This window comes from Lepidothrix coronata, unplaced genomic scaffold, assembly GCF_001604755.1.
Source record: "Lepidothrix coronata isolate B3197 unplaced genomic scaffold, Lepidothrix_coronata-1.0 Scaffold42, whole genome shotgun sequence".
Taxonomy (NCBI): domain Eukaryota; kingdom Metazoa; phylum Chordata; class Aves; order Passeriformes; family Pipridae; genus Lepidothrix; species Lepidothrix coronata.
This window is the reverse complement of record NW_016690222.1, coordinates 1071173-1086831: the sequence shown is the minus strand read 5'-3', so window position 1 is coordinate 1086831 and position 15659 is coordinate 1071173. Positions and strand designations below refer to the sequence as shown.

Genomic DNA, 15659 nt, shown 5'->3' with positions numbered 1-15659 from the left:
AAAGACACCAATAAGTAAAGGACCACATAAAATCTCCAGCAGTACAAGACAGGAAGTGACCATTATCTGTGCTTCTGCATGTTATTGAAAAAGTGCATGCTGGATAGCAACATGGTAACATATCAGTAACCATCATCTAGACTGAAGATATATTACTTTACAGTCACTGTATTATTTTAAATGTGCTTACCTATTTCTCCTTATTTTCACCCTTTACTGGTACTCCTCTCAAACTCCAATAACTATCTTGAAGTTCAAGAACTCTGAAACAGTTTCACAAAGATCTCCCAGCTGATGCAAAGATGGCGGTTTGAGTTATGAAAACATCTACAAAAAACATTACATTACTAACTGCAGTTCTCTCAGTACAGCTCAGTACTTCATTCTTTAAGCAACACCATTGACTGTAGCACTACTAGTTGTGGCCAGACCATGCTAACAAATATATAGGAGGATGAATGTATGTTCTGAAACTAAGAGCAAACTCATAGTAAAAGGTGAAGTAAAACTGCTGCAAATTCTAATGCTGGAGATCAATAAATGAGGCAGAAAATGGTAAGTGGTCAGAAAACTATGAATTGCAAATACAGTCTAGAAGCATCTGAAGGACATCCTCTAGTTTGTCTTCTCTTTCCTTTCTTTTTCTCCCCTAGTCTTATTGATGCTGGTGAGGTAAACTTATCATCTTCATTGTTCTCACCATTTCTCAACAAATATAATGTTATTTGCTAAAACAGTAATTCTTCCCTCAATTAAAATGCATCTTAGAAAAGCAGCAGCAGCAGAATTAGGTCTAATCAAAACTAATGCTTACTTTACACTTCATGCTTTTAATGCAAGAACATTTAAAGTGGTCTCAATTTTGGCCTTGAAGAGAACAATGCACTATTATGTTTTTCAACCAAAGCTCCCAGATCCCCAGTGTCTGGGATCTGTTTACAGAAAAAAGACACACACTTTATTTGTTTTTAATAAAGTCACAGGAAGCTATAGCAACATTCTACTTGGATCATTAAAGCAATGTTATCTGGCAGAAAGATCTCCAGATTAGAAGCCAAGTGGTGAATTCTCATTGCGGCTTTGCCATTTTTCTACTTTGTAGCCACTCATCTACTTTGATAGGGTTTCCCCAACTGCTTGGAGAGACAGTGTGCTGTCTAAATTTTGATAATCTCCCAGTTTAGAAAACTTCCAGGTTTGTTGTGAGAATTAGTTTGTGTTCACTCAGTGCTTGGGGCAGGGGATGGGTAGAGATGGTGAATATAATTATTTCAGGTTATCTCCAGTCACTGACATAGAGAAAACTAGTGAATATTCTTGTACTTCTTCCTAATCCCTCTCCTTTTGCATTCTTCGGTAATATGCAAGTGACAAGAGACTATTCTGTGCCCCTAGCACAGAAAAGGATAAAAGCTATTAAAGAGAGTCCAAAGGACGACTATGAATATCATGAAGGGCCTTGAGGGGAAGCCGTATGAGGAGCAACTGAGGTCACTTGGTCTGTTCAGCCTAGAGAAGAGGAGACTGAGGGGAGACCTCATTGCAGTCTACAACTTCCTCGTGAGAGGGAGAGGAGGGGCAGGCACTGTTCTCTTCTCTGTAGTAACCAGAGATGGGACCCAGGGTAATGGTACGAAGCTGAGTCAGGGGAAGTTTAGTTTAGATATTAGGAAAAAGTTTTTTACCCAGAGGGTGGTTGGGCACTGGAACAGGCTCCCCAGGGCAATGGTCACAGCACCAAGCCTGGCAGAATTCACAAAGGATTTGGACAGTGCTCTCAGGTACATGGTGTCACTCTTGGGGATGTTTCTGTGCAGGTCCAGGAGTTGGACTTGATCATCTTGTGGGTGCCTTCCAACTGAGGCTATTCTGTGATTCTATGAAAAAAAATGTATTTCATTCCCAGAAAACTTTTATGCAACTACCACCAGTAGAAAAGCCCCAAAAACAAATAGCAGTTCCATCTTTGTGAAAGGTCTTCACTATAGAATTAGAAGGATTTGGGGTTTGCTACAAAGAAAAGAAGATAACAAGTAATACTTCCTGTCTACATCATGCACATTGTAGGCTAGGTGAAGTACTGGGCAAGAGAAGTAAAAGTCTTGTGGGGAAAAAAACCCAAACACTAAAACAAAAAACCCTGAGCATACAAGTAGAGACCTTCATAAAGCTGACTTCCAAGATAGCAAAATTTATATTACATAAATCATGCTATATCCCCATCTTCCATGTTAAATAACATGTTTTAAACATGTACTTTCAACTCACAAATGTGCCTGCAAAAGGGAGGAGTACTCATGTATAGAAAGAGCAGCCTTAAGGAGGAAGAATTAGACCATTTATTTAAACAGGAGGGTTAGTTTACGTGAACTTCAAGTGACCATGAAACTATGGCGTAAGCGTACCAAGCACAGCCAAGTTGATCTAAGATGAGCTGCTGATGAAAGGGGGGGGTTATCCTCTCATCAGCTCCCAGCAATAGGCTGACGTGTCAACAGGCTTCCCATCAGCACTGGTGAACCTTTGACTACACAAAATCAACTTCCTGAACTTATTCAGGAAGTTAACTAACAGAAAACTTACTCTACTCAACAGGAACCTGCCATATCTCAGCTTCCTAAAACAGTTTGCTTTGGAGTCAGATACTTTCCAGCATTGACAGGGGATGAAGCAAGCAGGTTTATGTCCTCGTTGCTCCTAACAGCCTCTTGTAATCTGCTTCTAGAGATCACCAGTACATGAGTAGGACCCAAGGTCATCTTTGTGTTTCTTCATCCATCACAGCAGCCTACAGCTCAGTAAGCTAGCAGACATTCACCTTTGCATGTATCGCAAGTTAGGAAGCCAATGTGCTTGAGCCTTTTTTCTGCTACTGCTGCTGAGCTGGTAGTGACTTCCAGCAGAGGAACACAGGTTAGGTACCTCAGCTGGCACTAGTAGAATTGCCAAAGCTCATCTCTGATGTCTAAAACCTATCAAAATCATATTAGTATAAGCCAATATAAAAGTATTTTAAGAGACTTTAGAACCAGTTTGTCAACTGAATTTTAAGTTCCAAAGTGAAGTTCAGAGCAGGACATTTCTATATTTAAACAAAACTTAAGCCTTACCAATTTATGTTGTAGCAAGAAAATTTAAAAATTCCAATATTGCTCAATATAACTGTGTAACTGTTCTCATGTTCTCTTTTCAATTTTGATATATATAGCAGATTTCAACTTCCTTACAATTCCTCCCTTCAGCTCCATAAACAGCAAAATTGTGAAACAAGAAAAACAAAAGCCGCCTTTTTACAAGCACTTAGGAAAAAAGTCTTTCTCGGCACAGCAGAACAGCTAGTTGCTTTGATTCGAACACAAGTTGTTATAATGAAATGTTGCAAAGCGCTAAGAGAGTAGATCAACATATTTTTAAAAAGGTACAAACAGCTGAATGAACAAAAACAAACAAAAAAATTAGCCTTGCAGTCAAATCAGAGGGTAACACCTGCAACATCATCTTGTAAACAAGCACAAAGGCTTGTCATGAAAAGCAAGAGGTCACATCAGCAAACTAACCAACCACAGTGATGTTTGCTATAGTCACAACATATCCACAGATAGAGCCATCCAAGGAAACTCATGTTAAGAGACAGAGAAAAGGCATGTGTAGCCAAATTACACTTTAATAAACTGTTAGAAAAAGAGCAGGAACAAGGTGGATAAGTTATTAAACTACAACTAAGCATTAAAAAAAAAAAAAAAGAAAAAACACATAGGGTAAACTTTCAGTGACCTTAAAAAATAGTAAAAGACACTGTCAGCTGGAATAAACAAGAGATTGTCAAACAGCAGTTGGCTGATCCATGAATATTAAGCTATAAAAAGTAAAGAACTAAATTAAAACATTATCTGTAATTACCTTCATCAAGTTTATAATATTCACCAGGCACCACTGATGTTGTTGTTAAAGAGGAAAAAGTTATAGTTAAGCAGAAACAAAACATTTGTGACATTAAAAAGTAACACACAAATGGTCATCTTATATCTTACACTTCAGTGAAATCTTATACTTCACTGAAGAGATTTCCTAGACATTTAATGATTTGCTGAGAGATATTTATATATCACACCTTTCATCTACCCCAAAAGAAACTTCTCATAGTTTATAAATAGCTTTCACTATAAGGATGAACATTTTCTTCTGCTGTAATTGCATTCTTTTGAGCAAAAAAATGTTATCTTCTCTTACCATTACAATCCCTTTTCTGCTTCTGATTTCTACCCCTTCAATACTACTGTCATGGATGGATATGTCTCCATCATTTTTCTTTAACTTAAGATATGTGATATCACCACACACACTTCATTCATCCTTGTCAACTGACAAACTTTGTATCTTCATGTTCCCCTGTGAACATTCATTTACACATTTTAGCCACAACTTTCAAAAATTCGTTTAAAGCAGCAAGTTGAGGAGACAAAGACCTTAAATATAAATAATTGCACTGAGTCGGGCAGCAAGCCATGTCCTCCAACAATGGTCCCTTATTCACTGGATGCATCTTTCATTCAGGATTTTGTAGAGCTTGTGGTTCATTCTCTAGGAGAACTTGGTCTGTAGAAAAAAGGTCTGCAGAAACAAGGTTTGCCTACTGCCACAAACAGTTTAGACTGTTTGGTTCCTCTGCTGGTCCATATGGCTATGTCCTTATACAAGTAATTAAAACAGCCCAGGGCCTGATCTCTAGCCAAAAAGTACAGGGGCATGACACAGCTTGTGTCTGCAAAGCTAAACTCCCCTCCTTTCTCCAGGTCAGAAGAGGAAAGTACAGCACTGCCCTTTGGGAACAGTCCCCCTTTGCTTACTCCCAACACACATGCAGACAGTTAGGCATCAGCCTAAACTGGACCAAGGAGCACTCTCAAAATTAAGCAGAATGGACAGGTCTAAAGCTCTAGCCCACACTCTCTCTGTGCTTAGCTCAAAAAGTATAAGCATTGCTTATTACTCCGAAAAAAGTCCAAAAAATATTTGAAACAACCATGCAAACTACAAATTCCTACCCACAAAAAAGTCTGTTAAAGTTCCTACAACACGCCAAATGATCCAGTTCTTTCTACCACCACAAGAGCTAAGCCAAAAGTTGTATGAGAGATGCACTGTTCTATAGATATTGGAAACTGCAGGTCATCCACACTCTCTGATGTCTTCAAAGAACTTCTCAAAAGGCACCTCTTATCCCAAAACCTTCTTGCATTCATAACCATGAGCTGAAGGCTAAAGAACTACATTTAAGACTCAAGATGCATGAAAAAGCAGCTTTCCAAGGGTAATTGTCTCAGGAGTCTTTACTGGTGAAAACCGGAGACACAGGAACAGTGAGACACATCCACACAAAAGCAATTTGCTCTCAAGAATGAGGCACAGGAGCCTGACACAATGAAACCTGAGCATACTAGCTAAGGCAATGCCTGTTTTGAGAACAGATGAGTTCAGTTTCCTGTTACATCAAACAGTAACTTTCATCAGTGTTACGTGTGCTTAAAAAAAAGCAAGAAAAAAATTTCTACTGACATCACACTTAGGGTTGGGCAGACAGTGGCAGATTAGGAAATACAATGACTCACCACAAATACAGAACACATAGTGAGCATTTTCAAACTACCATGCAAAATTTCATCTTACCTAAAAAAAACAGACAATACCGCTGAAGCGAGCTATACCAGAAGAAGAGCAACAGCACCATAGTGCCTTCACTCAACAAAAGCAGTCAGGTAAAATAAAAACACTGTAAAAAGAACAGGCTAAGACACCAGCCCACTGCTGGAAGAAACGAAATCAAAACAATTCAGCAATCAAGATGGAAACATCAGCTAAAATAAGCTGATGGGTGGACAAGGAGGAAATTATATTAAGTTGAAATTACAGATACAACTGAAAGAGAGAAAGCCATACAAAGAAAGGATAACTGACTGAGCTGTGTTCCAAAAAAAAATTCACTCTAGAAAAGTTGTCAAGGTATCTGTATATGCATGAAAGACAACCAAAATATAGACACAAAAAACCCAGTGTAAGTGAAAGAGTGAGTTATCATAAACTTAACTGCTATGTGTTAGGGAAAAAAAGAGCATTAGTGAAACACTGAGACAATTTTTTTTTTCTTTAGACTAAGTCAAAGACCATTAGAAGAGAGGGTAATAGCTTTATCCAGTTTGGAAGCAAATAAAATAAGGTACTATGGAAGAAATATAATGGGGATATAAAAACTAGGCAGTGAGGAAAACTACAAAATAATAAAAAGGATGCACATTTAACTCCCATAATTCAGGCTAAGTATTTTATTCTCTGAAGCAGCAGAACACCCTAATGTTGCAGAAATCCTACTAAAATATATATGACAAAGAAAGGGGCATCTTTACTTCCAAAATTTCCCGCCAGGGTGAAGCAAAGCAAGCAGTACTATTAAGGTGAGCATAGCAATGCTTGTCAGCAGCTGCAAAAACCTGCTATTCTGGGTATATATGGGTCAGAAGGATTAGAGATGTGAGGTTCCTGTACAAAGTTATTAGAATTTCAGATGCAAAAGTTTACTTTTCTTTAGGAAGTATTTGTGGCTTGACATTAGGGGATTTCTTTCTGATGCAAGTGAAAGGGTAAGAGGAAGAAAGAATGTTGAAATCATTAACAGCTGAATAAACTTTGTTAAGAGAAGTACAGCTCTGCTGCACGAGAGTTGGTTAATAATGCAGAAATAAGGAATCAGATCAATAAGTGCTAATGAAAGCATTAAATCTTCACAGTTTCCAGAAGGAAGGTGGATTAACTGGTCTCAGACCCTGACAATCTCTTCTTTGGGTCCCAACATTAAAGAAGGTTAGATTACTACTGCTGCTTCTACATTTAGTTTTATTTTATTATTATTTTAATTAGATACCAATAACATTAGTATGGCTTCTCTGAAGATAGTAAATAACATCCAAAAGCCTTCTCTTTTAGTATTTTTGAGTCAGAACTTTTCAGAAAGCCTTCAAGTGATACAGTGGCTCCATCTCTAGTCCTTCTGAGCTTTAAGACTTGGCATCTCTTAATGACGTCATATTTTATCACTAAAAATCTCACCCAAACTAAAACTTGCTATCAATGTATTTTTCAAAGGAATATGAAATTTATAAAACCAATATTTTTTTGTTATTAATGCCACCTGTGACAAGCTGCTTAGGAACTTGGAATTAAGAAAGCTTCCTGTGGTAATAAATCACTGAGAAAAAGATATATTAAAAGAATTTTGAAATAAAGGAGTTCTTTGTAAGTATGTAAATGATACACTTTTTTAAACTAGTTCATACACTTGCCAGGTTGGTTTTTTTTTTTAAGAACACAATTAGCATACTTCTATGTTGAAATAAAGCATTCTCAGAGGGCACTAATAGTAAAGATGAATTCATGAATTTACCATAAAAAAATTTAGAACTTATTAACAAGATTGTCCTTCTCCCCTGTAAAAAAATCACATCATAAGCATTCTGAAATGTTCGTTTGTTAACAAAGTCATGACTATGGATTTGTTATGTGCCTTTTGAACTGTCTCATTCGAGTGTGCAACACATCATTACATCGTCTGGCATAGCAGAAGCCAAAGTCTTCAATAAACATCAGCCAGGCTGGTTCCTCCCACACTAATTATGACAGCTTGACAAGGAGTGGTGAAGAAACTACAGAAATATACCACTTTCTCAAAAGCTTTTAAAAAGGGGACAAGGGGGGCAAGGGAAGCCCACCTCGCAGGATGAAAACCCTGTGTCCTCACCTTGAAACAAATTAGCAAAAAAAAATAGCATCATTTAATAGAAGAGGTCAAAGCTGGGACTTGATTCAACACAGTTGCCAGGTTCAACTGCATCAACTTGTCACATCCCACAAGATAAGAGAGGCTGAGCTGCGAGAGCTTTCAGACAGGAAAGGCAGTAGCGCTCTCGGAGCTGTCAATCAGTAGGTGGCACTCTTCAAACTCCGACCGTGGGAAGCCAAGTACCAGCACAAGTGAGGACACTACAAAGCAGTCTGGATCTTTAGCAGAAATACCAACAAGAAATACTGAACTGTTTTAGCCATTATTGACACCCATGGGGAATGCAATGTCTTCATTTCAATAATACATACAGCAACCCTTGCATATAACCTCTGAAGTTATGAAGCATTATAATTTTTGGGTGCTATAAATATTTTGGATGAACACTATTGTACACTATTACTGTAACAAAACCAGTACCTTAAGAAATTATCGATTACATCTGCAGAATAATTCGAGTGCAGCCTTGTAGCTAATTAAGTAGATGTAAGTCAAACTCATGACTCAATTTTTTTTTTTAACATAACAAAACATAGCATCATTATTTATGCTTTATTGCATAAAACAAAGCTGGGCACTAAATTTGTTACAACAAATGAAATAGATAACCAAATCTTTTGGAATAATACATGAATTGTTATTTCTGTGGTATTTACTAGTGAAGATGCAGTCGACACACTCAAAGATTCACTCGTTTTTAGGACAGGAGTTCAAATCAATACAGGGTATAACAAAAATAAAAACTTTGCTCCATAAAAAAAGTGTCAGACTTTCCATTCCTGCAAATAGTGTTCTTCATTTAACAATTATACTTTTTTTAAGAAAATTTAAATACAGATTGAAATCAATGCACTTTACTGCTTATTTGATAAAACAGTAAAAGGAAGAGCAGATTTAGTAAAAATGTTTGAGTACAGGTACTTGTAATTGAAACAGCCAGCAGAGGGAGTATAAAAACAATTAAAAAAAAAACTCAAACAGCCCTTTTCTTTTTATATATTTTTACTTATGATTTTAGCTTCCTTTTAAAATATGATAACAGTGCCAGCAGTGCAAAATTAGAATATTGTAAAAGAAAAAATTGAATTTTAAAGTATTAATGACTTGAAACTAAAATACTTTTTAAAGTACATTAAAAATTGAGCTGATACTAGACTCAAATTGAAATATGATTTTAAACACAGACAAGGTTAACATCAACCAACAAGCTGCATAAGCCATTTCCAAGTTATAAATCCATTCATTCACAGACTCTCATTCTTAATTTTCTGAATCTAAAACCGACTTCATGATTTGATAATGCTCAGAGAATGTTAGGCATGCTCTAGCTGTATTAGAAGACAGCATAAAATCTTAAAACTAAATAAAAGTTACTGTTGTACTGATCTGTACAACAGATGATATAAAAGCAAGTCAGCCAAGTATATGTCCTGGATCATCAGTGGAAATAAACATTTACACGACTATTTCAAAATCAAGTCACTAAGTCATATATATGCCAAATAAAAACTCATCTTTATGTTTCAGGTTTTCACCATATCCAGCTGGAATGTATGGCTTAAACATGAGCAAAGGGAATAAGGACACAAATGGGGTGAACGGAGCTGCCAGCCTTGTGTTAGAATCATAAATGAGCTGGCATCCTCCTCACACAAGTGGCAGAAAGAAACCATCTCCCAACTCACCTACACTATCCCAGTGTGCATAATCACACTTTCCGCAGTCCATTTTACAGGAGGAGCAAGGTTACTGAGTTAACAGTGAAGGTGTTTCCTCCTTTCTCAAGGCTTATGAGTGCTAGGTAACCCCAAGCCATCAGGCAAACACGGGCAGCAGAGCTGAGGAGTCAAAGTGACAGAGAATTAGTTATTTCAAATGTATACTGCATGTCTTATAGACAACCATTTGCAAAAACACCTGACTTGGACAAACAAGCCCTTCTTCACTGTTACCTGCTTGTGCTTACATGGTTTTCATTCCATGCCATTCCTTGCTGTCTGCCCTATATATTTTTCTGTTATCCCACTAAACAGAATGGCAGTGCTGCAGACCAGGATACATGGTATTCCTATATGCTAAAGGAAAGTGTGATACTATGAAACACCAGTCCTGATGGCAACCACTGAAAGACACCACTTAACTATATACCACTTAAGTGACAATTTTGCTTTCAGTGAACCCAGAGACAGAATCCACGGGTTGAAAACTTTTTACATCATGATGAATTTTTTTTTTATATCATCTAAATTTTAAGTATGATCTAATTGTACAACCAAACCCTGTCCACCTTTACATAAGGGATTCATCGCTGAAGATCAGCATTTGGCTTAAAACACCCTGACTGAAAAAAATGAATACACATACCAGAAAAAAAATGAGAATCAAGCCAAGATTAACTTTCCCAATAGTGTAGGTAACAGGAATAATTTTAATTTTATTTAAACTTTAATTGCTATTTTCTTCCAGAACTACAGATCTTACTACATCCATTCTTTCCTTAAGTACTTCTTAATCAGAAAGTCTTAGCATCTGGCATGTGAAGGTACAGGATAAAGTTGCTGCATCTCCAACAAACAAACAGAAAAAAGCCAGAAAAAAAAGTAACTGTATAAAATAACATTATGTTGATAATTTTCTGACCAGCAGAAAGACAGCTTACTGTAAAATATTCATACCTGTCAGTAGACTCATGGCACACTGGCACACAGATGACATATGCTATATGTGCACCTTTAGAGATCTTGAACGTTGAAGGAAGATGTGATGCTCCCCTAAATGTAAGACATTTCCCAGAAACCTGAAATATGGGATATCTGGTAACTTGCAGTATCTTAAATATGATAGAACTCCACTGGACTATTGATCCAGGATATTCGATACTAAAAGTTTCTTAAAACACCATGTTATGCATCAAGATTTTAAACAGTTAAGAAAAACAATTCACACCACAAAAACTTCATATAAGCTTTCGCAGTCCAGTGCTTCATTGGGAATATTGAAAACTAAATGAGTCAGATATGGCGCAAACCGTGTATTGCAGAATCTAAAATTTTAATATCAAGAATCTTCTAACAAAATCCTGACTGGAGAGCTCACAAGTCAAAAGAGCTCAGAGGTGAAAGAAGAATACCTCTCCAGCAATTTCACTGTTTTCCACTCGTGGAAAAGATTCTGTTATATCACTTTTAAATCTCCTTTCCAAAAGGGCTCATCTCAATTCTGTTCCCTACAGAACTCCTCAGTTTCTCTGCGAAAATATTTAGACTTCTTTTTGTCTTTAAAGTCAAATGTATATATGTATATAAGTATGATTTAGAACCTAAAATATGCTTTAGGAAACAAAACCTATGAGACGCAGAATATTATCTTCATTATTTTACATTATCTCATCCTCTTCAAAACAATGACAGCCTTCCGGCTGCACTGTAACCAGCACTGTGCACAGTACTCCAAACAGTTGACAAGTGTTCTTTGCAGTAGCTTCACTGGATCTGAATAGTATCTTGTTTAACTTCCCTCCACTCCTTTTTTCAGCCTGGTTTCCTAAGGAAATCAGTTATGCAATCACTTGGGGAGGGAGGGAGGTGTCCACATATGTATATACGCAATGCATGGGGATGTGTGTCCATCTGATCTCACTAATATCTTTTGAGCCCATTGGTCAGTTTCAATCACATTCAAGAGAGGAGTAGAGATATAAGACATTTAAGTTCTTGAAAGTTGCATGAGAGCAGGCTGCAGAACATGGAAAAGTGTTTCCACAGAGAGAGAGGCTGCATGTCTTCTTAGACGTCAGTAAATTCACAGGGGAAAGAATAGTTCTGCTCCTTTCCTGCCTGCCGGAAAATCTTCAGTCAGAGGTCACAATCAGTGAAAGATGACCAAGTTCGTTGTGTTCAAGTGTTCATAAAATAGCTTAAGTTGAATTCACCACTACTTTTAAAGCTGTTTTGAACAGAGACTATGTTTTCCACATCATGTTTTTCCTAATCTAGCACAGGAGTGAATTGCCCTACATGACACACATTCCCTGGCTTGGTCCCTTGCTCCCAAGACCACTTATTTTAAAACATGCATGGCATCATTCTACCCCCTCAAACACAGAGAAAATTAAAACTACAAGAGCTTAGGATTCCCTTCAGGCCTCAAGACTAAACAAGTATGTGGCTCTGTAACACGATCAACTATTGAATAAAGTTTCAAAAAGACAGTGCAGCAAATATATAATCATTTTTATTCACCTCTACCGTGGAACACTAGTACTACCACAACTGCAGGCTCTTGTGCTAAAGACAGCTGTAAGACAATAAGACAAATAATGAGATTTCGGCAAACATCTCCATAGTTCTTCACACACACCCAAAATGAATACATGTGTGAACTATATACAATTCACCTGTATCCAAAAAGCCACCTTTATCAAAGTATACTAAAAGATTAAATGCAAGTCTAGGGACACATTAAGACATATATCTACAAATTAAGGAACTGTCACAAAAAGAAATAAATAGCCGCAGCTGATTGAAGTCACCTAAGCATCAAAACACTGGGCAAGAAAAAAAGTTTTTTATAAAATAAAAAAAAATTATTTCTGCCCAGATAACACGCTCTGCTTGGAAATTCATTCGTCCCATTACCACACCGAAGCCCAGCACATTTCCCTTCCTGGCTGTGGGGCACGGGCAACCTGACCCCGGGAGGTTTCGGCCCGAAGCTGCGGGCGCTCCAGGGCCGCCCCAGCCCCGGGGGCGCCCACCCTGCGGGACGCGGCGTGTCAGGGAAGCACCTCGGAGCGGGGTTGGCGGCACCAGGAGGCTCGGGGCGAGACACCCGAAGGGGAGCCGGGCCGCATCCCCGAGAACGGGGAGTTTCTGCCGTGCGAAGCCCTCCTTTCCGCTCCCACAGCCCGCCTCGGGGCTCGGGCCGCTCCCGCCGGACTCCCCCGGCCAGCACGGGGAGGGCACTCGCCAAGCTCCTCACCAAGAGAAGGCCGAGCGGCAGCTCCGGCCCCACTCTCGTCTCCTGGCAAGGCAAGAGCGCGGCCCCGCGCCCTTCCCCCGCGTTCGGGCTCGGTGGGAGCCGGCGAGGGTTTGGGAACGGCTGGCTGCGGGGCGCCCTGTACGGAGCTCCTCAGTGCCCCCTTTATTCCGCCCTCCCCACCAGCCGGTCACTACCCCCGTTCCAGCGCCAACCCCCCAGTAGCAAGGAGCACATGTTTCCTCTCCGGCTCCTGGCCCGCCTTACAACGAGCCACGGCCAGTGGAAGGCGGCACCCGGTACCAAAGCCGGATCAGAAATATGGAATGTGACCGCGCGTGGCAGATCTGACGGGGGATGCAGAAAGAAGCGATCCATTTCACCCTTTTCGGTCTTCCGTCGCCGCATTTCTGTCAACTGCCAATACCATAATGCTTCCTTATTGTTACTTCAAGTAAGTAGGGGGGACAGTCTCCAATCCCCTACGTGTCATTCCTGAGCAAATTAAGCATGTACCAAGTAAAGGGCTGACATACATATACATTGAGTTGTCTGATCCCGGAACGATGCCGAAATCCTCGAGGCGTTTACAGACAGCTCCCACAAAGAGCATTCAGTTACACTGAGCATCCCCTTTGTCCGTGCATCCTCAATACACACCCGGCCGCTCCTCCATGCGTCCACGCACGCCCCACGTATACGGCCCCTTTGTGTCCTCGCCTCCTCCCCACTCACAAAGAAATGCCCTTTCCACAAGGCATGCACCCAGCCTCGGACACAGCCCTTCGCATTCCCCCGAGACACGCGCGACCCGCCGCCGGGCACAGCGCTCCGGTACCTACTTGTATTCAAGAAACAGTCCGTAAACCTCCTAAAGCAGCTTGCAGAATTAGATCCATCTTCCATGTCTGGCCCTAGGAGCAGGGGAGACGAGAAGGAGAAGAAGGCGCCTCTCTGCCGCTGCTGCCGCCTAGGAGTCCTGCTCCCGCCGGGGCCGTCGCCTCCTCGGATCCCGTCGCCGCGGGCTGCTGCTGCTGCAGCAGCGAGGGAATTGCAGGACCACGGGCGAGAGGCGGCTGGGGAGAGGAGGGGCCGGGAGTGGTGCTGCCGAGGGCCGCCGGCTGCGGAACGGAGCAGCAAGCCCTGGATGAAGGAAGAACAGAAGAGTCTCCTCCTGCCGCTGCCGCCTGGATGGGCGATCAAGTGAGCTGCTGCTGCTGCTGCTCCGCCAACATCTCTTCCTCCTCCTCCTCCTCCTGCCGCTCTCGCTGCCTCTCCTCCTCCCTCCCTCCCTTGGAGACTTGTGAGGTTAAAGGAAAACGAGGAGGGGAAACGAGGAGGCGGCGGCGGCAAGAAGTAAAAAGAAGATGGAGAAGCGGAGGAAAAGGAGGGGATTGGAGCGAGGAAAGGAGCCGCTGCCGCTCTGGAGACGATGCTGGCGGAGACGGCAGAAGAGGCTGTCCCTGCAGCGCGGCTCCTGCTGCTGCTGGTGGTTGTCAGGAGGACAGAGAGGGAGCTGTAGGCAGCCGAGCCGCCTCCAGGAGCGGGGGGAGGAGGAGGAGACCCGCCGCTGCCTCCACCTCCACCGCTCTGGCCATGGGAGTGGAGCAGGCGGCTGCCGGAGCCGGGCTTTTCCCCGAGTGCTGCAGCCAGGGGGGCCGAGGGGCGGGATAAGATCCGCTTCTCCGGGTTGGACATGCTTCCGCTCTTCCCTCCCTTTCCCGGCAGTTTAAGGCAGGACGCCTAGGAGAGATACCGGACTAAAGCGAAAGAGGAAGCCGAAAAAGGACGGAGCCAAACCAGGGGTTACCGTGGATCGGTCCTTCGTTCCCTCCGGCAACCCCCGGGCACTATTTCCTTCGCACTCCGGCTCCCCGCCCTCATAAAATCCTCACATTTCCGTTCCCCCTTTAGGCCAGAGGGACAGGGCGCTACTGACCGCTAAACGGTTCCAATCCCCTTTTAAAGTCCGCTTTTCCCCATGCTCCCACCTCACATTCAGAGCAAGAAAACGGCAACAATCTGTATTTTCTTCGAGCGAGGCAAATATTGCCCCGTATGTGCGCACTCGCCTGCAAAGAGGCAGATACAATCACTGCAGTGCCGCTTCCAGCAGCAGCCCCGGCCGCCAGAAAACGCCCACTGGCGGAGCCAGCGCTTCCCAGTCTGCCTCCCTCCCTCCCATCCTCTCATTGCCAGGCGCGCACACGGGAACTACGGCACAGCGGTTACCTAAAGGGAACGCGAGGAGAGACACGAGGAAAAGATCCTCCCTATGCGGTCTCATTATTTTAAACGTATATTTCCAGCCGCTGAGATCAAAAGGCAGACGCCCTGCGGTGCCTGGAATGGAGACGCCACAGAACTGCCCCTCCGTTTCTATGGGACATCCAACACTGTCCCTATGCGAAGAGGCACAGTCCCTCCCCATCACACGTGTTTGTTTCAGCCCCCTCCCCGCCCTCCCCACAACTTGGCACACTAGCAGCCACCCACCCCTCAGCCCCAGCCCTCCGACCCCCCGAGGGGCCGTCTCAGACCCTTCCCTCGTGTGCAGCGTGGCCCTGGGGCTGCCACCGGCCTTGCTTCGCCGGCAAAGGAGCCGCTGCTCGTCAGCGAGCCTGTCGCAGCGGCCAGCCGCCACCCAGCACCGGCGCTGATGTCCCCTGGCATTTGGGGTCCCGACCCGCAGCCCCCGTCGGGGGAGCACTCCGCCGCCACCGCCTCGCCCCGCCAGCCCGGGCACAGTCCGCCCGTCCCGCCTGCACGGCGCCTCGGCGGGCAGCGCTACCGTGTCCCTCAGCGGGGCAGCCGCCGGGGGAACGGCCGGTCAAGGGAAGCCCGAAGATGG

General features: G+C 42.6%; 1 protein-coding gene across 1 annotated transcript in view; it reads right to left on the bottom strand.

The window, feature by feature from the left end:
• The window catches only part of PDE10A (phosphodiesterase 10A), a 174384-nt gene extending 159878 nt beyond the window's left edge, over nucleotides 1-14506 (bottom strand). The window contains 1 exon segment of the mRNA XM_017813754.1: nucleotides 13651-14506. Within this exon segment, the coding sequence (XP_017669243.1) occupies nucleotides 13651-14506 (856 nt within the window).
• Between the last annotated feature and the right edge of the window lie 1153 nt (nucleotides 14507-15659).